We start from the raw sequence: 27440 nt of genomic DNA, 5'->3' as shown, positions 1-27440 counted from the left end.
TTCATCTTTGCATTTTGAAACTGCTTTGGTTTTTACAAAATCATCAACTTGAACGTCGATTGTGAGGGTCACCGGATGATAAGGGCTAAATTGTTCGGTTTATCCGGTTTATTGGGCTTTTTCATTCCTAAAAAAAAAAAAAAAAATTTAAGACATTTTGAAACTTTTGACTGAATATAGGGACTTGTATAATTGTATTGGGAACCAATTGTATTTGCTGTAGTTTTCTTCATTTACCTGCTAGGGAGCGAAGAAAGCAGCTAGAAAAAAAATGGGGGAGGGTGAAGCAGAAGTGGTGCAACAGCAAGTATGGAGCAGAGAAACAATGCCGAAGGTGATGAAGATTATAAGCACCAGACTCAGGCTTCCTCAGCGAGACCTCATCTCTCTTCTTCTCGTCTCCTCGTCTCTCCACCGTACTCTCGTGTCCTCCGCTTCCCTATGGCTGGTAGTTGTAATTTGTCTATCGGTTCCTTACTTCCAAAATCATGATTTGAGTAATAACCCTAATTATAGATTTCAAATTAGGTTATATTTATGTTGGGGTTTGTATGTGATCTTTTAAATTGAGCAGGTTCTTGATTTTCATGAGATGAAGAACGCCGGAGATCGACTTCTAGCTGCCCTTGCGCTGGTTTGTTCCAATTCCAATTTCAACTCCAATTCCTCTTCTTCGAATTCGTTTATCTTCTTTGTTAGTGTTAGGGTAAAGAGGCTATCACTATGAAGTTATGATCATAAACAAGGTTTAGGTTTTCCAAGGATTGGAGTTTTACACAATCTGTAGAAGCGTGTGCTTCTTTTCTCTCCCATTATGTGACTTTCTATGTATTGCAGACGAGATATCATCATGTCAAGCAGATAAACCTGGAGTTTGCACAAGATATCGAAGATAAACATCTGGACATTCTTAAGAACAAGGTAAAATACTGTTGAGGTTGTTGTGTTCTATATCTACAACTCAAAATCATACCATTGTTATTTGCAAATGAACACGAATGTTCAATTCTCAGTTTGCAGGAGCCCTTCAGCACCTGGAGCATTTAAATCTTAATGTCTGCCAAAAAATCTCTGACAAGGGAATTGAGGCCATAACTGCAGTCACTCCTTCTTTAAAGATATTCTCCATCTACTGGAATGTTAGGTACATAAACTTTCCCCTAATTTCCTTTTTTCTCACCATATCTCATATCTACCCTTCTTGATACTATTATTTGCTTCAGGGTTACAGATGTTGGCATATCACATCTGGTGAAGAACTGCAAGCATATTCTTGAGTTGAACTTAAGTGGCTGTAAGGTATATTACAGTTACAAGGGATATAGATTTATTCCAGTTTTTTAATCTTATATATTTTTTGATAGAAATGCAATTGATGTGGGATAACAGGGTATATCAGATAAAAGTTTGCAAATGGTTGGTGACAATTATCAGCATCTGGAGTTGCTAGATATCACTAGGTATGTTATGTTGGCCAATGGTTTTTACTTGATTCTTGAAATAAAAAGTTTTAGTCTTTATCATCTTAACAACTTTTATCAAAGCAAATATTAAACTTTTATGAACTCTTGATTATGTAGATGCATCAAGATAACAGATCGGGGTTTGCAACATATCATGGCCAAATGCTCTGGACTCAAGAGTCTAAATCTCTATGCTCTTTCAAGGTATCTATCTTTCATCAGTGAAAAAGACATGAATACCCTCCTCAGTTCTCACTCCCATATTTACTTATAATATATATTACTTCGTACTGTGTTACTTCACTTGATTTAATGATTTATCAAGACTTCATTTTTTTTTTAGCTTCACAGATGAAGCTTATAAGAAACTTTCACTTTTGAGCAATCTTAGATTCTTAGATCTCTGTGGTGCTCAGGTATATTATATGATTGTTTTACTTTTTACCTATGATTCTCCAAGGAAAAATAATTTATTTTTTTCATTTTTTTTACAAACAGAATATATCTGATGAAGGCCTTTTCTCTATAGCCAAATGCAAAAATATTCGTATCCTCAATTTGACATGGTAATCTATATTCTATATTTCCCATAATCACACAATATTTATAATATTTATTTTTATAATGTTTTTGTATTAAATATTTGTTAAAGGTGTGTACGTGTGACTGATGTGGGTGTGATAGCCATAGCCAAAGGTTGCACCTCTCTTGAATATCTTAGGTAAATCAACAAACACACTTTGTGGTTATTTATTTTGGTATTTTTATTAATAAATAATAATTGAAAATATTGCATGCAGCTTATTTGGAATTGTGGGAGTTACTGATAAGAGTCTAGAAGTCCTCTCAGAATTCTGCTCAAACACAATCACAACACTTGATGTGAATGGATGTATCGGCATCAAGGTATCTTAAATCTTATTAATATCAATGTACTTTTTAATTTGTCCCATTTTATATAGAAAGGGTAATATTGGAAAAATGTTGATTAATCTTCTAGAAGCGTAGCCGTGAAGAGCTTCTTCAGTTATTCCCATATCTAAAGTGCTTCAAGGTTCACAGTTAGTTTACATTAAAACCAGATGATTTTGCCTTTGTATGTTTTCATCACCCAAGATAATTGAGCTTTGATTCCCTTATATTTTGTATATTTTGTGTTGGATTTATTTTTGTATACTGATGATATATAGTGAATCTGAACATTTTAGATCGATGCATCATATTATTCGTAATTGAATGATGAAAACAATAATCTCAAAAGGAGTCGTATTAAATATATAAGGGGAAAAGAAAAATATTTTATTCAAATCTAATTTTAAATCTTCTAAAGTAAAGCCTTAATTAAACCTAGTGACTTCGAACTTTTTCATCTCAAGATTTCATGGGCCGCAGTTGTAAGCACAAACACAAGAATAACGGCCGAAAAAGCTTGAAAGTTCACAAAATCCATTGCCATTGTATTTTTCGAAACATTCTTTACGACAATCTGCAAGGATACAGTCATTTGGATTCAACACCTGAGCGCATCTTTTCTGGCTATTCACCATTGAAACTCCAGCTGAAAATGAAAGATAAGTATTTAGTATATGTTAATTTTTCTACCATGAAATTAAACAATATGTTTGTTATGAAGACACGAGATAACGAAGGAGACAAACCTGCAATAACTACAATGAAAAGCAACATGCAAAAGTAGGTGGACTTGGACATGGTTAAGAATATGGACAAATATTTAATTAGTGTGGAATTTCTGAATGTTTTGTTCTATGGATTAACCAAGTTCGTTTAAATAGAGGGGTTATGCGTTTTTTTTTCTCTTTCTTTTTTACTTCTTAGAACAAAGAAACGGAAATACAATAAATGAAGCTAATTAATGTAAAAAAAAAAATAACTTCCAAAGGTAATAAAGAGTTTTTAAAATTTTCATATATTCGACATTGAGCTCGGTAGTTCCTACGTGACATTGTCTCACACCGCATCACATACTCGACAGTTCTCTACCGTGTTCACCCCATCTCCCAACTACCAACTAACGGCTACTTTTATTTTATTTATTTATTTTTCAATTTTCAAACTCTATAAGTACAACCCTTAAACACCATTTTATACCACTTAAAAACCTTTTTCTTTCTTTTGCCTTGTCTCCATCTTTATCTTTGGAAAATTTTAAGTCGGTGATAGAAACGACCATGAAGGTTATTCAATTCATTGAAATGACGATAGAAGAACTACGCCAGCGGGATACAGAAAATATGAGGCGAAAAAAAAGAAGATAAATAAAAAAAATTGTGAAGCCGCCAGCCAACCAGCGCCTCATGCATGATTATTTTGGTAAGCATGCAATTTTTCAAGGCTATTTTTTTAGATGGCGGTTCCATATGTATAAACATTTGTTTTAGCATATAGTCAATGACGTCATAGAAGCGTGTTCATATTTTTAACAACGTGCAGATACAAGAGGTACACTAGGTTTTAGTCATTTACAAAAATACACAATCACACTTCGTATGCTAGCATATGCCACTTTCCCCTGATGCATTAGATTAGAATCTTAGTATGTCCACAAGTACCGCATTAGAACGCTTTCACAAATTTTGTAAAAATGTCATGAGATTATATGGTCCACGATATTTCCGTAACCTACTTATAGTGATATGCAACAATTATATGATTATCATGCAAATGTGCATGATTTTTCTAGATTGTTAGGAAGCTTAGATTGTATTTACTGGGGGATCGATGTGAAAATTATTCGAATGCATGTCATGGTCAATACATCCGAAGTGATCATGGCTATCCAACGGCCATACTAGAAGTTATGGTCTTAGAGGATTTGTGGACATAACATGCCTTCTTTGATGTCACACTTCATTGAATGATATAAATGTTCTTAACATGTCTATAATATTCGATGACATGTATAATGAGACTGCCCTAGACTACTAATTTAATTAATTTACCTTTTTTTTTGAAATGTCTAACTAAAAAAATCACAAACAATTATTGATTTAATTTATCTAATTTGTATTAAACTAGGGAAGAATCCCGCTTCGCGGGATTGGGTACACCAAAGAATACAACAAAACGGAAAAATGTTATAAAGTTACATTGAACTAATTACATTAAATGTGTTTTCTATAACATTAAACTTGTTTTCTATTCGACGGGTTTATTTTTGATCACAGACTTGTACTTTGCAATCCTTTCGTGGATAGATCCTATCATGAAAACTATATTATCTTTAATGGAGAGGTCATCGGTAACATAAAGTTACAAAAAACTAAATTTGATTAAGTTGTATAAGAATGTAAAGTCTAATCCTAAGCTGCAAAAGCAATAATACAGTTGCCAGAGTTTTTGCCATTAATGCTTCAACTTTTTCCTGCTCCTGCAATGATCAATTTACCCCCTATTTCCCTTCCTGCCATCATCACCACCACCTATCCCGGTTACAGAAAACTTTGATGTACCTGAATTAGTGTAGAAGGCATTATTTAGATAACTCATAAATGTCCATGGTGAAAAATTAGAGGACCTTCCACGCACGTAGGCAAAAATTCTGCATAAAATCAAAAAAGAAATAACGTTAAACTTTCATCATCTTGTAAAACCCAAAGAGTGTTTTACCCTTTTGAAACATATTGCCGTGTTCCAGCAAACATGTATTGGAAAAGACGATTTTACCCTTCTTAGAGGTGGCATTTTGAATTACTTGGTATATAATATATTACTTAAAAGAAAGGATGGGAAACATAGAGTTGGACATACTAAATTTGTATCGACTAATTATTGGATAATAGGAACAAAACTCAGAATTAAAAAGCTGTTAAAGCTCACTAAAATTTGAATCAATGCATGATGTCATCATGTAACCTTCTCTGTAGAAATTTACATATATATAATTTAACTAAAAATTCTGGGTTTTTTTTAAACACATCACTTGAAGTTAAATAAAAGTGGGTATATGGATTATATGGCAAAAAATTATTACATTCCATGATAGAAAGAAAAAAAAAAAACTTTCTAACCATTCATGCTCTCAACTAATACCATTTTGTTAGTCAGGCATCATAGTGAAAACACAGTTGTCGGAAATCATCGGAAAAAGTACAAAATGTCATGCCTATATCTATGTATTTTTAATTAACATCTTAAATTAAAATTAGAGAAAGAAATAAACCTTATTTTACTGATGGATCAATATTATTCCTTTGATCCCCACCAAATTTGCAGGCATATCAGGTTACAATACCACAATCAACAAACATCGGTTTAAAGGAATTATTGACATCATAAGGGCACAACATCAAATATATAGATTGCAAATGTAAAACAGTAAACATAAGACAATATACATATGAAATATCATATTTTTAAGTTAAATGTTATATTAAAAAAATAAGTGCTAAGTAAATAACAATCAACTTACTGGAATTTTATTTTTATTTAGACAAAATTATCAAAAACAGTTTTTATTGCTAATTTTTACTCCTGCAATTGTTTGACATGTATTTTTCTTAAGTTTTCGAAAATTTACCCTTTTCAACAATTCTTTTCTCTATCTTTGTATGCATGCGGTTGAAATATGCTAAAAGTGTAAAAGTATTCAATGCAGTTGTCATTTGTGTGATATACAGGGAAAATCAATTAAAAATGCCACTTTAACATAATCACCTTAAACGGAGTTGGGAAGGACAACTTGCAGGTTCATAACTTAATCTAGCAGTGCCTTTTCTTACCCTATGAGTTGAGTCTAGCATATCACACTGTAACAGAACATAAAGCCATAAAGAAATATCACCTGACAAAGATTACATTAACCAAACGATGTGCCAAAAGGGTAGTTGGCAGTGTATGTAGGCCCTGACCTTTGGAGGTTCATCATTCCCACAAGCTATCTTAGGTGTGTCGTAATCCATCAAAAGAGAAATGAAACAGAGATAACACACAAGTTAGTGCTGAACTATACAGAAGATAGGTGTTAGGGTAGGTTCAGATACACAACCTATGTGATCATTGCTTCTAATACTCATCACTATAACTCTAGCTTGTGACTTTATCACTTAAACCCAGTAGTTTCTCACCTATATCGCACATCCAAGGTAATACGTAAATTCCTAAATTTTCTAAGAATATAGGTCTAGCTTTCTAATAATGATAAGGAAAATGAGTTTGTAAGAAAAAAAAAGGTAAGAGTATTCAACCATCACTGCAACAAAAGACCAAGGTTTTATATCTTTGTATCCACATGGTGGTTCTGTAAACAATTTTTTTTAAAAGGTAAATGTCATCCATCCCACAGAGCCTCCACCAATAAACTGTTCCACAATCAACATGAAACAGATAAATCATAAATCATAATGTATTTAGACTCTTAAGAGCAAAAAGGTGATCTGAGACCTCACTTATGGATTCTCATAAGGCTTTTCAGTTACTGTGATTTTGACCTTATTTATTCTGTGCCACAAAAGATTCCACGCATTCCATCCATTGAGTATACTCATTCTTACTTTTGTGGTGCATACATTAATGCAAGAAGAGAGCTAGTTCATCATTTATGCCCCTTTTCTCTAGGAAATCATACAGTGAAGTTTGCAGTTCATCATCCAATTCACTGAAAGTTACCAAATTATAAATATGCTAAGAATCATAAATAGCATTGAACCCCACTTTATTTGTTCGTGAATATGACGTTGAGGACAATGTAAATAAAGCATCCCAGAACTGAAAGCAAAATCACAAAGATTCGGAACTTACTTGAAGGGAGGACCCAAGTAGGGTTTACCAGTCATTCCATCCAGGTCACGCATAAAAACTTTCTCAATCTGAATGCTGTCAGCATACATTACACAAACTCCAAAATACCATTTTCTTCATCCATAAAGATGTCAATCACCATTGAAATGTAAAGCTCTAGATCGTTCTCGATAGCTATCCCTAGGAAGAAGTAGGTGGAAAAAACACAATTAGAAGCCGGAAAAGGATTTTCAGACGACGACGGTGGATCAATAGACTTGTGTGCTGGAGCAATAGCTTTGACGATCGGCGACGGAGTCGGTAGAAATCACATATGTACGCATTGGGTTGTTGGAGATGGATGGCGGTGACAAGAGGAAGTGAATATGGACGGTCCCAAACCGCAGCCGAATGAAGAAATTAGGGTCTTGTGGAGCGGTTAAGGTCGCCTCACCCAGCCAACCGACAGAAAAATCGGAACGAAAGCAGAAGAGGGTGATATAAGGGACGAAAAAAATGGAGGCAGGCGGTGGACGGTGGGTGTTATACCCGAGAAGAATCTGGACCGAACACTTGGTTCTGTAACACCACCGCCTCACGACGGACATGTGCGTGAGTTGTGGCCGTTGTTGCTACAATGAGAGCATCACATTCATAGCCAACGATAAGATCGATGAGTCGGTGGGTCTGGCCGGAAGAAGCAGGGTGAGAGAGAAGTAGGGATATCAGACAACGGAGTGAAGACCAATTTGTTTCCCTCTGTTTGAAAAGGCAGTTTAACGACGGGGCGGTGGAAAATTCCAAAAACAGAACACGTGTTGAAGACCAATGACCAAAGGTGTACATTAAAGGCTACGTGTAATCTACAATAGAAATAAAATTGGATAAATATAAAAACCAAAGCAGCACCAAACAAAAAATAAAAAATAAATAAATAAATTTCAGCCAATGATAGAGAAGTACTGTTCATCATCTAGTTGTAAATTAGTATATATATAAATTATTAACATATAAATCAACCATGGTATGAAAACCTCACACCAATCTACAAAAAATAACTTCTATAACGACGTTTGTGGAGGAATATAATTAAATAAAAAAATCAGTATATATGTTTAATTAAACACTTGATTATGCGATCATACTAATTATTATATATATATATATATATATATATATATATATATATATATATATATATATATATATATATATATATTTAGATTATTTTGTTTTTACTATCTATTATGTGCATGTATGATTGATTCTGCACTAATCATTTTAGTTATTTTAAAAAAATAATTAATGCATATTATATGTTAAAGATATAATGAGTATGAATTTCATCTTCAGCATTTAATATGCATTAATTACTTTCTTAAAATAACTAAAATGATTGGTCCGGAATCGTCATACATGCACACAATAGATAATGAAAACATTTGAACCTAACTCTTTTTCTCTCTCTCTCTCTCTCTCTCTCTCTCTCTCTATATATATATATATATATATATATATATATATATATATATATATATATATATATATATATGGTGAGGTTCAATAGAGAACCATAATTAATCAAGGAACCAATCGTGAGCGTCGAAAATCATAACGATCAACGGGCAAGGAAATAGATGTACATTTTTACATTGAATGCACACACCGGATTATACCAAAAAATCCACTCTTTACAAAAAACCCACCACTTTTTTTCGTTTAAATTTTTTTAGGCCATGTTTTTTATCGAAAAAAAACTGAATATACCGTTGTTCACGATTTTTCGTCATCTTTCCATAGAGATCCATGATGATATATAAAAAACAAATTTTTTTTTTCCAAAAAAACCCACTTCATTTTCTTTGATGAAAAAAGTTAAGGTCTATTTTTTTTTTTATATTAAAAAAATTAATAAATATATCAAAATTCATATTTTTTGTACATTTTAAACATAGATTGATATTCATGTTAAAAAAAAACAATATTTCAGTTCAGATTCATATTGTGAACCTGTTCAGATTCATATTGTAAACCTGTTCAGATTCACATTGTGAACCCCTCAGGTTCACAGTGTGCATAATAATAAGTCAGATTCACAGTGTGAATTTGAACTGATCAGAGCTTTTTTCACATTGTAAATGTTAAAATTTAAAATATTTACAGTTTAGATTCACAGTGTGAATCTACACTGATCGATTTTTTTTTTTTTTTTTTTTTTTTTTTTGTGAATATTTACAGTTCAGATTCACAATGTGCATAATAGTAATTCAGATTCACAATGTGAATCTGAACTGTTCGAGATTTTTCATATTGTGAATGTTAAAAATTTAAATATTTACAGTTTAGATACACTGTGTGAATCTACACTGTTCAAGTTTTTTTTTTTTTTTTTTTTTTTTTTTTTTTTTAAATCGGTGTCGTTGTTTATTAATAGAGTACAAAAAATTAATATTTTTGGTATAGTTAGTTTTCTTTTGATAAAAATAAACTTAAATATGGAAATAACTAAGAAAATTAAGTGGGTTTTTTTCGGAAAAAAAAACGTTTGTTTTTTATATATTATCACGGATCTCTATGGAAAGAAGACGAAAAATCGTGAACAACGATATATTCGGTTTTTTTTTTTCGATAAAAAACTTGGACTAAAAAAGATTTAAATGAAAAAAAGGAATTAAGTTTTGTTATAATCCGGTACATGTGCGTCCATTATAAAATTTTACAATCCTTCTTTTTAACGTTGATCTATTTAAATTTCAACGCTTTGGATTGGTTCCTTGATTAATAATGGTTCTCTATTGAATTTTTCTATATATATATATATATATATATATATATATATATATATATATATATATATATATATATATATATATACCTATACTAATAAAAGAGTAACTCTTTTGCCATGTGTCATCATATTAGACATTCTAAATAATGTGTTGCCACTTGTCAATCTATTAGTTTTCCATTTTAAATTTATTAGACATCCTTATTAATGTGATTCTATTTTAAATTTTAAATTTTAAATTATTGTTTTCATTAATTCACAAATAAAAAATATCTAACATATATTAAAACTTAATTTTATATATTTATTTGAATCAATGATTATAATTTCACATAACTAATAAAAATATCTCTTAAATTAATAATTTATTTAAATTAACTTATTAATAATTTTGAGTTTTTACTATAAAAGTTTGATTAATTTTATAACTGTGGTTCCCACGGGTTATAAACTAGTATATATATATATATATATATATATATATATATATATATATATATATATATATATATATATATATATATATATATATATATATATATATATATATATATATATGGTAAAATAACTGTGATTTTAATACATAACAAACTTCGTTCATTCAGACATATAGTTGATGCAAAAGAATATGATGGGCCATAACAATAAATTTTTCACGGAATTGGCAAATTAAGATTAAGGAGAGATTAAACTTGTAACATAAGATAAGTGATGTTTTTTTTTATTAGTACACTATTAATAAATAAAGAACACTTTTAAACTTACACGGTATAATTTGTCAAGTTGGTACCTAGTAATATTTTTGACGGTAAACCCTATATTTAGTAGCATAATATGTAACATTTTGTTAATTGACATATAATTAAATATAATATTATGTTTGAAGTGAATGATATTTTTCATAAGCTTTTTTATATATGGTTTAGTTTCAACAACAAAATAAAGTAAGAAAAAAATGGTGAACAGGATCCCAGGTGTTCTCTGCTTACTTACTGATCGATGCTAATAATAAAAAATGAATCATAATCTTATATAACAACAAAATGAAAAATAAAACTATAAAATAATAAATAATAATTGTATTAATTTTGATAAGTACATGTATTCAAGTTTCCTCTTCTCCGTAAAATGACAAAAAAGAATGTAATAAACCCTAGAACATGAAATTTCATTATTTTTGAAGCTTCTTGATTTAACTTGCAAAATAATGTTTTCTTGATCGAAGAATTAAAAAAATAAAAAATAGCTACATATATGTTACTAGTATTTAAACGAGTGTAATCAATCTTTAAAGCAAGACATTTTCGAATTCCACATTTAAGTATTTTCAGTGATTGTGCATCAACATGGCAACATCTACGTATTATTGGTTCCTGCTCATGGTTATCATCGTGATCATAGGTTAGCCCACATGTTTCTTCTTGTTATTATGTTTTCAAGTCATAATTACTTTAATTTGAACAATGTGGTTCGTGTTCATTATAAGATTTGATACACAATGTGTTCATACTTTTCAAACATGTTATGCCAATGTTTCGTGAAAAAATATCATACAGGATCGAGCTTCTGTTATCTCTTATTATTGATGTAAGATACATGCATGTATGAGTGATATCTATTTTTATTGGAATATATTTTACATATGGTATTTAATTTTCTTATTTATTTTGTAGATGGAGTTTCAATAGTCAATGGCCAAGAAAGATGCATGGAGGTGTTCAATCCAAATTATTGTAATCTTGCTGAATGTCGTCAACAATGTTTTGAGAGACGTAATGGCAATGGATTTTGCTCCGGCTTCTCTGACCATTATTCTTGTGTTTGCATTTACAATTGTTGATGGGTCTAAACAACGAAATTATCCTATGAACAAACCCTGAAGGTATCTAGCTAGCTACTTGGTTTAATTGCAATCAGATCCAAGTTATGTTTGTATGGATCTTTACTAAATAAAGGAATAACTATTTTTTTATCGATATAAATATCTCGGTCTAAAGTGATTATGATCGCAAATTTTGTTAGATACTGGGCTTCGGATATCAATAATAACCCTTGCATAATTCAAGTATCGTGTTATAAAAACATTGTCTAAGTCTTCTTTTAATAACACTTGTATATCTTTGTTATGCAACATTCAAGTCTTCATTTATATGTAGAAAATGACGATCAGTAGGGAAAATGGTTCCCCGCCGGGGATGATGCCCCCTGAAACTCCACCAAGAGTGTTGCCTCCGATCTCTTGTTCCCAGGACCCCTTGAGCTACCCAATTGTGCATTTTGGCCCTCATATACTGAAATATAAATAAATGAAACTAAACCTATTTCGAATAAAATATTGACTAAATTAAATGTGTTTATGACAAAAAAGCAACAAATTTGTGTATGTTATAAAATATGATCAAATAACAATATAAAATATGAGGTAAAGAAAGAAATGAGAGTAGATAGAACTTTTATTCCAATACTTGTGATGAAATCATCAAACTTTACAATACATAATATTCATTATTTATACTAGACAAAGAAGATGAAAGGTGATATATGATATGAATGCTCATTATAGTGGTGCATAACTACACTCATAAAACACATAATAATGTTTGCTGTAATGTTCACTAATTATGGATAACAATTGGGGAATATGGAGAATCCAATAGTCATTCACTAAATAATAATTCATAACAGTATATACACAAAAATTATGTATACGGCCATTCTCATCCAAACATATTTTGGAACCATGAAAAAAAAATGAAAAATTTGGCCTATTTTTGCTTATATTAAAATAAATAATCAAAATGCATTTATAATAATAAAAAAATAAAAATCATATGATTATTGTATACGCCAAATAAATAACTTAAACTACAATATAAAGTCCATTAATTTACAAAAAAAAAAAACTTATTCATGGATTTTAAGAAAATCAACATTTATAGATTTAACATATATGTTATTGCACGCCGGTCCAATATGTCTTGGGCTCAGGGCAAAATGAAAAAAATGCTCCCAAAGTCATAGTTCAAATAAAGATGAATTTAAAAATAAACATACATTTACACATTACTAGAAAATAAAAAATAGACACACTATATATAATACCGATATAACTAGTTATGTATCCTAATGGGAAATAGGATACATGATATCAAATAACCTATTCTATTAGGTGACAAAATCCACTAATAATACTAAAAACACATATATAGCAACAACATTACAAAAACAACACATTTAAAGAAAATATGTTTTCAATGCGAGTTTAGATGCAAAGTCATTAATAATAATATCAATTTTATCTAACATATATTTCTCTATATATAATATTGTCAAAGCATTCAACCTTTTTGCAACATTGGTGAGCTTTGATAATTCTTCATTACCTTCGGCTTTGAAAAACTTGCTTTTGCAGATGCAACACAACAATGACATTAATAAAAATATTTAGGTAACTATCAACAACTTTAACAAAGTACAAAGTTTCAGCTTTATCTAACATATATTTCTCAGGAAAGAATTGGCTCGAACTCATGCTGAAAAAATCAAGTCCAAAAATCTCAAATACACATAAAATCATAAATATGATATACAGACAAAATCATAAATATGATAAACAAACCAAATCATAAATCTAATAACCAACCATTCTGATTAACAATACGATATCAAGCCAGAAATCAGAAATATGATAGCCAACAATTCTGATTAGCAATAACATTCTGATAAACAACCATTATGTAAGAATCAAATGACAAAGAAAAATTAGAAAATTTGAAACAAAAATTCAAGATTGAGAAACAAAAGCTTTGATCAAACTTAAAATGTTGATTATACAAAAGTTTTTGATTAAACAAAAATTCAATATTGAGACCTAATATAACCAAATCTAAACAAAAAAACCAGAATCTTAGAAGTTAGATCAAACATTAGAGGTGGAAATCAGAACAACAACAAACAAATTACTCATAATCGGCGCAATCTCTACTTCTAAGTGGGAGGCGTCACAACCCTCACCTATCAGAAGCTAATCAATAGGATTAATAAAGTCAGAATTCATGAATATTTAACACTATCTTCTGATGAATCGGGGTGATGAAAGCGAGATGGAGAGCGAGAAGTAGGTTACCGGGATGCTGAAGAGCGAAGGCAAGATCGAAATCAAAATGTGAAGCAGATGAGAGAAATCTTGCATTCATGTGATGTTTGATTAATGAGGTTAACCAGTAAAAAAGGACGTCCATTCACAAACCGAGGAAGTCGATCTGATTCTCCCATGTCGCCTCTGTGGATGTCGATTCGTGTAATGATCATCCGTTCTTACTTCCAGATGCCTATCGGTCCAATTAACTATATTTGTTGTTTGGGCTAATTTGGAGTGAGGCTTTCTTGGGCACCAACTAGATATATAGATAAATTAAATTTATACATATATCCATAATATATCCTAGGAATTTTGGCCCCCTAGCGAAATGGGCTCTGGGCGACCACCCGGGTTACCCACCGTCAGGACCGGGCTTAAGTTATTGTTTTTCGAGTGAAAAGACACTACTTAATTGAAAGTAATAGTCGATTTTGATGGAAAAAGAGATGGATTTATAGGTTTAACATTTATGAGTATTGTTTTTTTTGTATGCCAATCTACAAATCGTAAGGATGATTCATTTCCAAATTTGGCTTCATAATTGTCTTTTGGATCATTTGCATGCTTTTTGAGGTAAAAGCTTACACCTTTATGCTATTCTATGCTAGATCTAGTTCTTGGATCATTTGTGCATCTTTTGAGTCCTTTGTATTAAAGGAGAGTTTTTGATCCACTCTAGAGGCTATAGTGCTAGATCTTAGCTCCTTTTTGTCCCTAAGTTCATAAAGATGCAAGCTTTATGGTGTATCTTGAACCATGCATGTGTTTAGACCTTTGTTAAGCTCCTTTTGTGCTCTTGAGCCCCATTAAGCCATGCATGTGTGTAAAGTTGCCAACTTTACATGATAAGTTGTCTTATAGAATCAGATATGAGAGTTTGGCTTGAAGTCTCAATGGATTAAGTGCTTAATGAAGTGGGGTGGCAAGACTGGGAGTACGTTGGGCGTACTAGCCCCAGAGGCTGCAAGCTAAGTATGCCCTGCATATTCAAGATATGGGCTTTTGGCTTGCATTCTCGGTTTGGGCCATATGTTAGGTTTTACTCATTTGGGTGTTGTTGGGCCTTTACACTTCTTACTCGGGCTTCTGGCTAGTATTTTGGACTCTTTGGATTTTAGGCCCATGATGGGTTTGGGCCATATTTGGTCCTTGGGTTTCAAAGTAGAATTTGGGCCTTCATAAGTTGTTGAATTGGGCCTTGGTCTTAGGTTAAGTTAGGTTAAGGGTAAAATGGTCTTTTGCCCTGATGATGGGCCCAATTCATTAGACTTATGGTTATGGATTGGGATCCAATTATTAATTGGATGTTATTGGTATTAATAGAGCGGGGATTTGTCGGACCAGAAGGCATATATTTATCTGAGGGATCCAACATTTTGAGGTGAGTTTCGTCACTGTGTTTAGCGGGTCGAAGGCACCAATGCCGACCCATGTATTATATGTTTAGTATGCTAGTTGTCTGCGTGACTCTTGCAAGTGTTATGTGTTTATATGTTACCGGGCAAGGCCCAATGCCAGACGGGGCCCGATGACTATTATGTATGCTATTTACCTTTGTGATTATTGCAGGTGTATGTGTTATTATGTTTATATGCTTGTATGTATACCAGAGGGGGGGGGGGGTGATGATGGTCAGGGCCTACTATATGTTTGATATCTATGGTATGTCGTATTTTAGGGAACTCACTAAGCATTATGCTTATGGTTTTCAATTTATGTTTCAGGTACTTTTGGTTCAAAGGGGAAGGGCCCGGGATGATTGCAGAGCACACACCACCTTATTCTGCATTTTGTGATTTAAACTAATATTTTATGATGTATTGATAAACCTTGTTCCACTTTGAATTTTATGATGGTGTTTTGGGATTACCATTTATTAATTTAAAAATGAAACTTTTGGTCTTGTTTTTGGGACATTACATTTTTTTCTTCTAAAATCAGATATTTGGAGAAAGAAGTATGTTTCATGTCATTTTTTTTTGCTTATTTTCCTATAATGAGGCTGAAATCAAAATGTATAAACTCTCGCCTATACTCAGAAGTCAAAACATACACCCTTTTAAAGACCTCCTTAGGCTTAAACCCTTACATCACCTGAAAACCCAATGTTATTCAAAGATTTAATCTCCATTTTGTGCTTAGAAAATTCATAAATCTCTATGAGCAGATATTCAATTAACACTTTTTGGTTGAATTGAACAAAAATATGTTTTCAAAGCAAAGTGACAAGAAAAATGAGGATGCAGCACGGTTTCTTCTTCCAGGCCAGTGACACAAGTGATAAACTTCAAAAAATCACCAAATCTCTTAAAAACATTAACATACAAGTAATCACATCATATTTCTTATTCCTTAGTTCTCACTTCTCGAAGTATCAAAGCAGTGAATCGAAAACTTATGAACCTTAACAAGTAGTCCCAACAAGAAATTTTTTTGTAATTTTGACATTTAGTGTAACACAATCATCATAATGAATTTCAATAGTGAGTAGTATAAAAAATTAATTAGTATAATCAGAAATGATAAAGACATAAGAGAAGGTGTGATAACTTACAAGATTTCTTGTAAATCCATTTGAAAGGATGAGAGTGGAGGTGGTTGATGTCGTCACAGTACAAACAAGGTAAATCAGAGCACTCATATAACTCATAAAGATGAAATTTAATGAGAAATGTTGTTTATTCAACGAATTTTAATCAACTCACACCGTTGAATGCGAAAAAACCCACTTATTTCACAATAAATCGTCAGGATTTTAGAACAAGGGGCTTATATCATAACAATTAAGATATAGATTGTTATATTAATACAATCCTAATTTTTAACTCATCTTTTATGTAACATCCGGATTTCAGAGGTATTATGGTGTAGGTTAATCTTGTGATTAAAGGAGAGACTCGCCGATTCGATTTGGGTTTCTCCCGTGGATTTAATGAGTGGACTCGACGAGTCCGAGGAGAGACTCGCCGAGCAGGTGCTGGGCAGAGAAACCCTAATCTCCAGGGTTTGGGACCTATTTAAAGGCACTTATAGCCTCCTTGGCCCCTTCCCAACACTGTCTTCGTCCCTTGAGAGAAACCTTAGAGTTATTTATGAGCTAGAGAGGAAATAGGCTTCTTGGAGGTCATTTCTTTGAGAAGAAGATCAAGGGAGTTGCAAGGGTCTCAGAGGAGAGTTGGTGGATCAGTCTCATCTTCATTTCAAGCTTTAGATCTGGTACAACTCTTGCTTCCCTTGTGTTTGAGTAGATTTCCTTGGTTGTAAATTTGGGCTTGTATCCATATTGATGGGGATTTGGGTGCATCCAAACCCTTTTTCGAGTCAATTGTAGATCTGGACCTTGTGAGGTCCAGAGATCCAGAAAGTAGGCATCCATGAGTGAGTAACCTTGGAGCTTTGAAGCTATGGAGCTTCAATGGAGTCCAAATGGTGTATAGAGCAAAATACACCATGCATGAGCCTCAAGTTCAGACCTTTGCATGACTTTTGGGTAGTAGGAGGTTAGATCTATGAGTTTGGGTTGCAGATCTGACCTCAAATGGCTGAATGAGAAATCTATGGGAGCTAACTCGCCGAGTCCATGGGTGACTCAACGAGTCGTAGTGGGTTTGACCGAGTAGTCTTAACCCAGTGTTGGCTCGCCGAGTTGGGAGTCAACTCGACGAGCTGAGTGAGTCCTAGGTAGAGTTCAGTTGATGCGAGGGGACTCGATGAGTCGAATGGGTGCACTTGACGAGTAGGGTCAAATGTGGACTGTTGACTTTAGCTTGACTTCTGTTGACTTTGGGGTTTTGGTCAACATAAGTAATAGAGGCCTTGGAAGGGTAAAATGGTCTTTTACCCACTTTAGAGAGTTAGAAAGAGAAGGAACCGCCTTCGATTATCCGAGTCGTGAAAAAGAGTTATTAGAAGAGATATTCATCCGATGTGTTAGGCGGTGGCGAGTTCAAGATTCAAGTGTGAGGATAGCTGCTTTCTGCTTTCCAGGTGAGTCTTCTCACTATACTTTACCTAGAGTGGTAATTAGAGTTATGTGACAGAGTATTTTGTATGCTATTTATGTGATGTGATTCATTGCATTATTTCTATGTGATTTATGTTGTGTGTGTGTTCTAGAGTATACAGAGTTATGACCGAAAGCTCTACAGAGTTAGGACCAGAGGTCCACAAAGTTAGGACCAGAGGATCCACAGAGTTAGGACCAGAGGGTCCATAGAGTTATAGCCTCGAGTGGCTAATATGTGTTTTATGTGGTATCTTGGGGAGCTCACTAAGCTTCGTCCTTACCGTGTTATGTGTTATGTGTTTCAGGTTCTCAGGATCACGGGACGACACCGGTTGATTGTACACACCAGAGAAAGAGTTATGAGGATCCTGGATTATTAATTACTAAAACATGGAGTTATGTTTTGTGAATTGAACAAATGTGATTTTAATAAAATATGTCATGAGGATTTATATGATTTTAAATGAAAATTTTCTTTTGAAAATTTACGTTGTTACATTTTAATGTATTAGGAAATTTTATAAACTAAGAAACCATTGACGGAAACTAGTAAGTTTACAAAAAGAAAATATAAATCTTCGCGAGTTTGATAGAGTGAATAGGTACTTGCAGTTATGTTCTCATAATAGTATCTATTTGGGACTCAAGAAAATATAAAGTGAAATGAAAATCCCTTTTGGATTATTATTGCTTGTTGTGAGATGTTGAAGCTTGTTAAGTGGTCGATTCAACCTGTATGTGTTATTGTTACAAACATATAATTCGGGTATGATGTATTGTTATTGTAACCAATACTACTTTTCTTACAAAAAAATCTCTAATGAATCCGGCCCTCGGTACGATAGGAATTATTGGTCAACAAATGATGTACAAAATAAGACTATGATGGTTGAATAAACCCAAAAATATATTATTATTGAATAGGAGGGATGATGTCTGTTGTATGAACAAAATTACATACTACCCCTCCCCTATTTTTTTTTATAGTTTCCCTTGTTTGTGGGAGTAACTAATCAACATGACACGACCCACACAACACACAAGTTTTCCCCTCCTTAAAATGATTTTGTCCTCTAGAATTTCGCTAAGTAAATAAGGATATCTCAACCTAGGTCTCTTTTTGGATTCTCAAGTCACAATCTCATTTATTACAAGACTTTTATCAAGTCAAAACATAATCTTTAAGTGTCTCAAACACTCTTACTCTTTTCTTATACCATATAATACTCATAGGTATTTTAAATTTATTTTCTTTTAAACTTTCTCTAATAACTTAGTCATTTATCTCTATCATAAGAGTAATCCAATTAAGTATTGCCTCGAATTATCATGTCGGTTACTATATTCTTACCACAATCTTGCATGTATCTCAAACACATTTGTAAATCTCTAAACTTTGGCCATTAAAGACCATTCTACAATTGAAAAGTATATTGATTCCTACATCAATTGCTAATATCTCAAAGACAAATCTCAAAAGTAAATATTACTACAATTCGGTTAAATCAACGAACATATAAATGCAACAACTCTTAAACTCTACTTGTGTAACTAAGGAGTTTGCATTTTATATGTCATCAGATATTCTTAATGTATGTTCTCTCTCCGACTTTACTCATCCTTACATATAGTATTTTATTTATTACCAGTCATAACCCTTAACTCTCTTCACTAATAGTATTCCTCTTACTACCATTCACAATCAAGTATAGTATTTGGTTGTTCCCAACTAATAGTATTTCTCTTACTACTAGCCATAACTTCAAGTTATGATTACTCACTCATCTTAATCCATTATTTTATGTTAGGAAGTAAATCAGAAAACAAGAAAAACCAATAGCACAAAAGACAAAGTATTTACATGGTTTGGTCAAGGTGACCTACGTCCACGGGCAGGGAGGGGAGTATTCTTTATTTATGAGCTCTCAAACAGAGGTTACAAGTACAAATTCACCAGAGATTCGCCTATCACACTAGAATACAATATACTTCAAATGACTAGCAGTCATCCCTATTTACATTGAAGGGATCAAACCTAAAACCCTAACGGGCCAAGTCCATTGGCCTATAGGCCTATGAAAGATTTTAACCAATCACAATCCGCCATGCCACAACCTCTGGAACATTCATCCATTTCATACAACACATGAGCATCAACAATGCACATGATGGAGTACCATGAGCCATAGTGGAGCATCACGATGCATATGTGGCGCGTCATGAACACTAGTGGCACATCATGGTGTATTTCTTGAACATCTTTAACTTCTAAGTATTCTTAAACAATCTTGAGCGTCATAGAGGACTTCATAGCATTCATGGCTAGTCAAGGGATACCATGCCTTATCAAGGACACAAGTGATGCACCTTGCACCAAGATGGCGCACCGTGCATCAAGATGGCACACCTTATGCAAGGGATGACACATCATCTCCATGCATAGTGTACCTTCCACCTAAGTGGTGTATCCTCCTTCTAAAGTGGCACATCATCTTGCAAAGTGACACATCTGTTTCACAAGTGGCACTCCTTGTTCACCAATGGTGCACCATCCCTCTAAATGGCACACCATGCTTAAAAATGGCGCACCTTGTTCCTAGATTGGTGCTCCTTGATCATGGATGGCACATTCATGCACCAAGGTGCTCCATTTCACTCCCTGATGCTTCATACCTCTTCTAGGTGCTCCATGCCTCCTTATTCCTTTGACACTTGATCTGTTTCTTTATCAGATGATCTATTCCCTTCTCAGATGATATGTTCCTTTGTTACATGCTCCATGAACACAAGTGCTCTGTAACAACCCGGATTTCCAGGTATCTTTTATGCTTATGTTTTTGGTGTTTTGTGAGGGGACTCGGCGAGTTGGAGCTCAGAATCGCCAAGTAGGATCGCGGTTCTCGACGCGGGTTCGCGCCTGGACTCGGCGAGTCCGCGCTATTTAATGAAACCCTAATTTCTCGGGTTTGGGACCTATTTAAAGGGCCTTAAGGCCGTCATTTGTATCCACCAGCCCCATGAGTGAAACCCTAGCAAGTTTGAGCGTTTGGAGCAAAGCAAGGAGCCATTATTGACATTGGAGGTGTTACATTGCAAGGAAAAGGAAGCAATAGCTAAGGGAATCAAGAGGAGCCACTTCCTGAAGATTTGAGGTCCAGAACATCACATTTGAGGTACTACCTTCGAGCTATTCTCTGTTATGTTGATGTTTATATTGATTTAAGGCTTATTGAGCCTTTTGTGGCTAGATCTAGTGCTTCCTTTGTCCCTTTAGTGACTTAGGTTCTGGATCTTGACCCTTGGAGGTCCAGAGTGTCCCTTTGTCCCAACTTTTTATAGATCCAAGGGGTTTTGGATTGGGATCTTTATGCTTAAGGTCAAAACACCATTTATGAGCCATGGAATGTGTTATGAGCACCAAGACATGAACTTTACGTGATGAATAAGCTTAGGAGGGCCAGATCTATGAATTGTTGGAGCGGATCTGACCTCAGAAGCAAGTTTGAGTTGATGCATGGCATGGACTCGCCGAGTCTAAAGAACAGACTGGGCGAGTAGCATGAAGATTGTCCTTGACCACTCAGTGAGTGGTCTATCCGAGTTATGAGTTGACTCAGTGAGTCAGGGAGAGTTAGAGAGGGTTGACAGGTGGACTGAGTCGAGCTGGGACTCGCCGAGTTGCTCTTGAGACTCGGCGAGTTGAGTCGTGGTGGCCCCACGATTCATGCCAGGTGGAACCCGTCGAGTCAGGGGAGTAGTCGACGTGTCAAAAGAGAATCCTAAGAGAGTTGGTGGATACGTATAGACTCGCCGAGTCACCCTAGTGCACTCGCTGAGTCCGGTCAAAGTTGACCCTTGATCGTTGACCAGAGTTGACCAGTGTTGACTTGATAGGGGTAGTCAACCTTAGTGGTAAAAGTGTTAATTATGAGACATATGATGTTATAGGAGGATTATAGCTCGGAGGATCGAGCACGAGTGATTTCCAGGATTCGCGAGTTATCGAGATACTCGAGGTGAGTCTTCTCACTATACTATACCCGGAAGGGTTGATTGTGTGACCGGAAGGTCGGATATAATATGAGATATATGTGTTATATGTGATAAGTTAATTGTTATATGTGCCATGTATGATATGCTTGATATGGGCCGGAAGGCATTATGTTATGGGCCGGAAGGCGAATATGTTATGGACCGGAAGGCGTTGTAATGTGGACCGTAAGGTTGGCATGGGTAGGACCGGAAGGTCTACCTAGTCGGGACGGAAGTTCCCTGAGATACATGGACCGGAAGGTCAGGGCCTGGAAAGGCGTACGTATGTAGGTTGTATTTTGAGGAACTCACTAAGCAGTTATGCTTACAGATTTTGTGATATGTGTTTCAGTTACTAGCGAGGACCGTGGGAAGGCGCCGGCGTGATCTGTACACACTGATGGAAGATTTATGATCTTGGGATTTATATGATTGTATTATGACATGATACATTGGATTTTGATGACTTATGTGATGGAAATATATTTTAAGAAATGAAAATTTTTTGTTTTAAATTTTCCGTTGTTACAAGTTGGTATCAGAGCCTTGGTTTGAGGGATTCGGGTATACCTTCGGGCGTAACTGAACTCAAACCAAGGATTTGAGAGAATCTTTCAAAAACAAAATCATGAAATTTTTTATAAAGGATTTTGTGGTAACCAAGGTTGAAGCAGTGAAGCAGTGTGTACGATCAGCCAGCGCCCGAACGGTAAAATCCCCAAAATACCCTTACAATATGTGTTATGAGATATGATAAGATACGAAATGCATGCTAGAAGACTAGGTATTCATATTAGGACTAGAGTGGCCTGATTTGTGATGCCTTAGTTTAGGGAAATCTGTTGCTATGAGATGCTGCGAGAGCGAGTGGGTAGCTAGTGCATGGCAAGAATAGAGTACTCATGATCCGGGGTTTGGGGAGGAGGACTTGGGGTGAATGCTGATGCGGTGAAGTCGGTAGTATTGGGCCCGTATTATCGAAGACACCGGGTCAGTGGGCAACCCAAGTAAGAATCCTTGGGTATCGGAGACTGAGTAGGGTTGAGTTATCGAGTATGATTATGCTCGATAGAGTCTCTAATGTTTCTATGTTGTATTTCAGAGGCATCATGGTTGGACCGCGCCACAGACCTAGTACGAGCAGTATGAGTGACGAGGAGATTCGTCAGATGATTCATGAGGAGGTGGCTGCAGCGATCCGGGCTGAGATACCGGAGATGTTTGGGTCTATTAAGACCACTCTGATGGAGACATTTGATGAGCGGTACACCGCGTTGACTGAGGCTGCAGCCGCTGCAGCTACCGCAGCTGTGGCCGCTGCCAGACCACAGGGAGGTGACTCGTTGCTATTTCGGGAGTTTAGCAACACAAAGCCACCCGAGTTTGACGGGACGCAGGATCCGATTGTTGCAATGAGATGGATTGCTGATATCGAGGGATGCTTCTACACTTGTTCATGTCCGGAGCATCTGAGGGTACGGTTCGCCTTGAACCAGCTCCGCCTGGGAGCAAAGGATTGGTGGAAGTTCGTGACGGCGAACTTCACCCTGACAGAGGTTTCAGCTGTGACATGGGAGAGGTTTACCACTATGTTTAGAGACGAGTACGTTCCCCTGGTGGAGAGGGAACGGTTGGTTCAGGAGTTCTTGACCCTCAAGCAGGGTAATGATTCTGTCACGGTGATCACGCGGAAGTTTCATGAGAGGGCGATGTTCTGCCCCGAGCAGGTGTCCACGGAGCAGGCTCGGATGAGCCGGTATTTGTGTGTATTGAGGAGGGATATCCGGGAGTTCGTATCGAACTCGACATATCAGACTTTTGCTGAGCTTCAGGCGAATGCCAGGAAGCGCGAGATCGAGTTGGAGACCCAGGCTAGGGAGGCCGAGTCTCAACGGGTGGATCGGCGGCCGACTCAGTCTCAGCCGACAGCTAAGCGGACTAAGTCTGCCGATTCGAGGACGGGAGGTCAGAAGGGCCGCACTTGCGGAAAGTGCGGCAAGGGACACGAGGGGATTTGTCGATCAGGTGCTTGCTACAAGTGTGGCAAGGAGGGGCACATTGCTAGGGATTGCCCCAAGGGGTTTATGGTTTGCTTTCATTGCAACCAGACCGGCCATCGGAAGGCCGAGTGCCCTCAGCTTCTCCAGGGATCCGCACCTGCTGCTAGGGCTGCTGAGACTCGACCAGTGAAGGCCGAGGCCTCGAGGGCTCGCGGGAGAGCGTTCCAGTTGACTGCGGAGGAGGTCCGCGCGGCGCCTGATGTTGTGGCTGGTATGTATTCTTTCATGTATTTATTATTCTTTTATGAGATGTTGTGCTTATGTCATGTTATGCGTAGGTACTTTTCTTGTGAATTTTGTACCTGCTTTAGTATTATTTGACTCGGGTGCGAGTCGGTCTTTCGTATCTCTGGCTTTTAGTCAGCATCTCGGTAGTGATCAGGAAGTGATGAGTCGACCTTTGAGGGTTTCCATAGCTGATGAGAAAGTGATATATGCCGCAGACGTGATTCGAGGATGTGTGCTCGAGATTTTCGGTGTCGAATTCCCTATAGACTTGGTTCCTATAACGATGGGGGATGTCTGCGTTATCGTGGGCATGGACTGGTTGAGTAAGTTTGGGGCAGTTATTGACTGCGAGAGACAGCGGGTGACAATTCGAGACCCTAGTGGGGGAGTGCTTACGGTGCATGGCGAGAGGACCCGGTGTGGGTCGGCGTTTTGTTCGGCTGCCAGGGCGAGGCAGAGTTTGCAGCAGGGCTGCAAAGGATTCATAGCCTACGTGACGGATACTCGAGTGGCCGCGGGGAGGCCCAATTCAGTTGATGACGTTCCTGTTGTACGCGAGTTTTCGGATGTGTTCCCCGAAGAGTTACCAAGTGTGCCTCTGGAAAGGCAAGTGGAGTTCCTTATCGATTTAGTTCCGGGAGCGGCGCCCATCGCCAAGGCGCCTTATCGTCTCGCTCCACCGGAAATGCAGGAGTTATCCTTGCAGCTTCAGGAGCTGTTGGGAAGGGGTTTATCCGACCGAGTAACTCACCTTGGGGAGCGCCGATTTTGTTCGTCAAGAAAAAGGATGGTTGACACCGGATGTGTATCGATTACCGGGAGTTGAACAAGTTGACGGTTAAGAACCGGTATCTGTTACCTAGGATCAACGATCTGTTCGATCAGTTGCAGGGGGCATCTTGGTTCTCCAAGATAGACTTGAGGTCGGGTTATCATCAGATGAGGGTTCGGGATGAAGATATTCAGAAGACTGCTTTCAGAACTCGTTATGGACATTATGAGTTTGTGGTGATGCCTTTTGGGCTCACCAATGCCCCAACTGCGTTCATGGATCTCATGAACAGGGTGTGCAGGCCGATGCTGGATCGGTTGGTGATCGTATTCATTGATGATATTCTGGTATATTCAAGGTCTAGGGAGCAGCACGAGGAGCATTTGAGGGGGATTCTTGAAGTTCTGATATCGGAGAGGCTGTATGCCAAATTCTCCAAGTGTGATTTCTGGTTACGAGAGGTCCAGTTCCTAGGGTACCTCGTTAACCAGAAAGGGATTTTGGTCGATCCGGCCAAGATAGAGGCGGTGATGAGATGGGAAGTGCCGAGATCGCCCACCGAGATCAGGAGCTTTCTGGGTTTGGCTGGATATTATCGCAAGTTTATAAAGGATTTCTCCAAGATCGCCATGCCACTTACTAGGTTGACCCGGAAGGGTGTTGCATATTCGTGGGGACCGGAGCAGTAGTCCTCATTCGAGACCCTTCGTCAGAAATTGTGCGAGGCTCCAGTGCTTGCACTCCCGGAAGGGATGGAGGATTTTGTGGTGTACTGTGATGCCTCTATATCGGGATTAGGGGCGGTGCTTATGTAGAGGGGGCATGTGATAGCGTATGCTTCGAGGCAGTTGAAGCCTCATGAGTCGAGATATCCCACCCATGACCTGGAATTGGGGGCTGTGGTGTTTGCCCTCAAGATCTGGCGGCATTATCTTTATGGGGTTCGGTGTACCATCTACACGGACCACAAGAGTCTGAAGTACTTGATGGATCAGCCAAACCTGAATATGCGGCAGAGGAGATGGTTGGATGTGGTAAAGGATTACGACTGTGAGATCCTGTACCACCTGGGTAAGGCTAATATGGTAGCCGACGCGTTGAGCCGTAGGGCGGAAAGCGCCCCGATCCGAGATATTTGTATGAGGTTGACGGTGATGACCCCGATTTTAGATGCTATTCGTGGGGCACAGGCCGAGGCTGTGCAACCTGAGATGCAGAAGAGGGAACGGGTTGTTGGTTTGGTATCAGGATTCGTTACGGATGGTCGAGGGCTTATGACATTTCAGGGGCGTATCTGGGTGCCGTTTATGAGAGGAACGCGTACCACTTTGATGGAGGAGGCTCATCGGTCGAAATTTTCGATCCATCCGGGGGCCACAAAGATGTATTTGGATTTGAGAAAGGAGTATTGGTGGCCCTGTATGAAGAGGGACGTCGCATGGTTTGTTGAGAGGTGCTTGACCTGCCGTAGGGTTAAGGCCGAGCACCAGAGGCCGCATGGCAAGTTGCAGCCATTGGAGGTTCCCGAGTGGAAGTGGGAACAGATCACCATGGATTTCATCACCAAATTGCCAAGGACTGCCAGAGGAGTTGATGCAATTTGGGTGATTGTGGACAGGTTGACGAAGAGCGCTCACTTCCTTGCCATCAGTGAGAGTTCTTCAGCAGAGAAATTGGCGGAGGTGTATGTGAGGGAAGTGGTATCTCGGCATGGGGTGCCGATCTCGATTGTTTCAGATCGTGATGTGCGTTTCACTTCCAGATTCTGGAAGAAATTTCATGAGGAGTTGGGTACTAGACTGCATTTTAGTACCGCATATCATCCCCAGACAGACGGTCAGAGTGAACGGACGATTCAGACGCTTGAGGACATGCTTCGAGCATGTGTGTTGGATTTCGGGGGTAGCTGGGATGCGTATTTACCCTTGGCAGAGTTTTCCTACAACAATAGCCATCATTCGAGCATTGGTATGCCACCCTTTGAGCTGTTGTACGGGAGGAGATGTCGGACCCCCATTTGTTGGGGAGAGGTTGGGCAGAGAGTGATGGGCAGTACAGAGATCGTGATTCAGACGGCAGAGCAGATTCAGCAGGTTAGACAGAGGTTGTTGACCACTCAGAGCCGACAGAAGAGTTATGCAGACAGACGCCGGTCCGAGCTTGAGTTTCAGGTCGACAACTTTGTTCTCCTGAAGGTCTCTCCTTGGAAAGGAG

At 36.9% G+C, this 27440-nt stretch overlaps 1 protein-coding gene across 2 annotated transcripts; it reads left to right on the top strand.

Annotated features, from left to right (window-relative positions):
• The first annotated feature begins 216 nt into the window (after positions 1 to 216).
• LOC145077006 (RNI-like superfamily protein) lies at positions 217 to 2674 on the top strand. 2 transcript variants are annotated; one of them, XM_079022788.1, is made up of 12 exons: positions 217 to 448; positions 575 to 634; positions 838 to 921; positions 1014 to 1144; positions 1224 to 1299; positions 1390 to 1460; positions 1581 to 1667; positions 1807 to 1879; positions 1962 to 2029; positions 2116 to 2184; positions 2264 to 2369; positions 2464 to 2674. In XM_079022788.1, exons 1-12 carry the CDS (start codon positions 272 to 274, stop codon positions 2527 to 2529), a joined length of 1068 nt encoding a protein of 355 aa, XP_078878914.1. In that variant the 5' UTR covers positions 217 to 271; the 3' UTR covers positions 2530 to 2674. The 2 variants fall into 2 exon arrangements, with proteins under 2 accessions (XP_078878914.1, XP_078878913.1); XM_079022787.1 differs by having other exon boundaries at positions 217 to 451.
• Positions 2675 to 27440: the final 24766 nt, after the last annotated feature.

This window comes from Lactuca serriola, chromosome 9 (assembly GCF_051521515.1).
Source record: "Lactuca serriola cultivar US96UC23 chromosome 9, Lser_US96UC23_V15, whole genome shotgun sequence".
In the NCBI taxonomy this organism is placed as follows: Eukaryota; Viridiplantae; Streptophyta; class Magnoliopsida; order Asterales; family Asteraceae; genus Lactuca; species Lactuca serriola.
Note: the sequence above shows the minus strand (reverse complement) of the source record. Positions and strands in the feature narration are given on the sequence as shown.

What these genes read in the sequence shown, in the direction of transcription:
- LOC145077006 (XM_079022787.1), top strand. Translation starts at nt 272, where the DNA reads ATGGGGGAGGGTGAAGCAGAAGTGGTGCAACAGCAAGTATGGAGCAGA. An exon ending in GAGTTGCTAGATATCACTAG is followed by an intron (nt 1,461 to 1,580) that starts GTATGTTATGTT and finishes TTGATTATGTAG; the next exon opens with ATGCATCAAGATAACAGATC. An exon ending in AATCTCTATGCTCTTTCAAG is followed by an intron (nt 1,668 to 1,806) that starts GTATCTATCTTT and finishes TTTTTTTTTTAG; the next exon opens with CTTCACAGATGAAGCTTATA.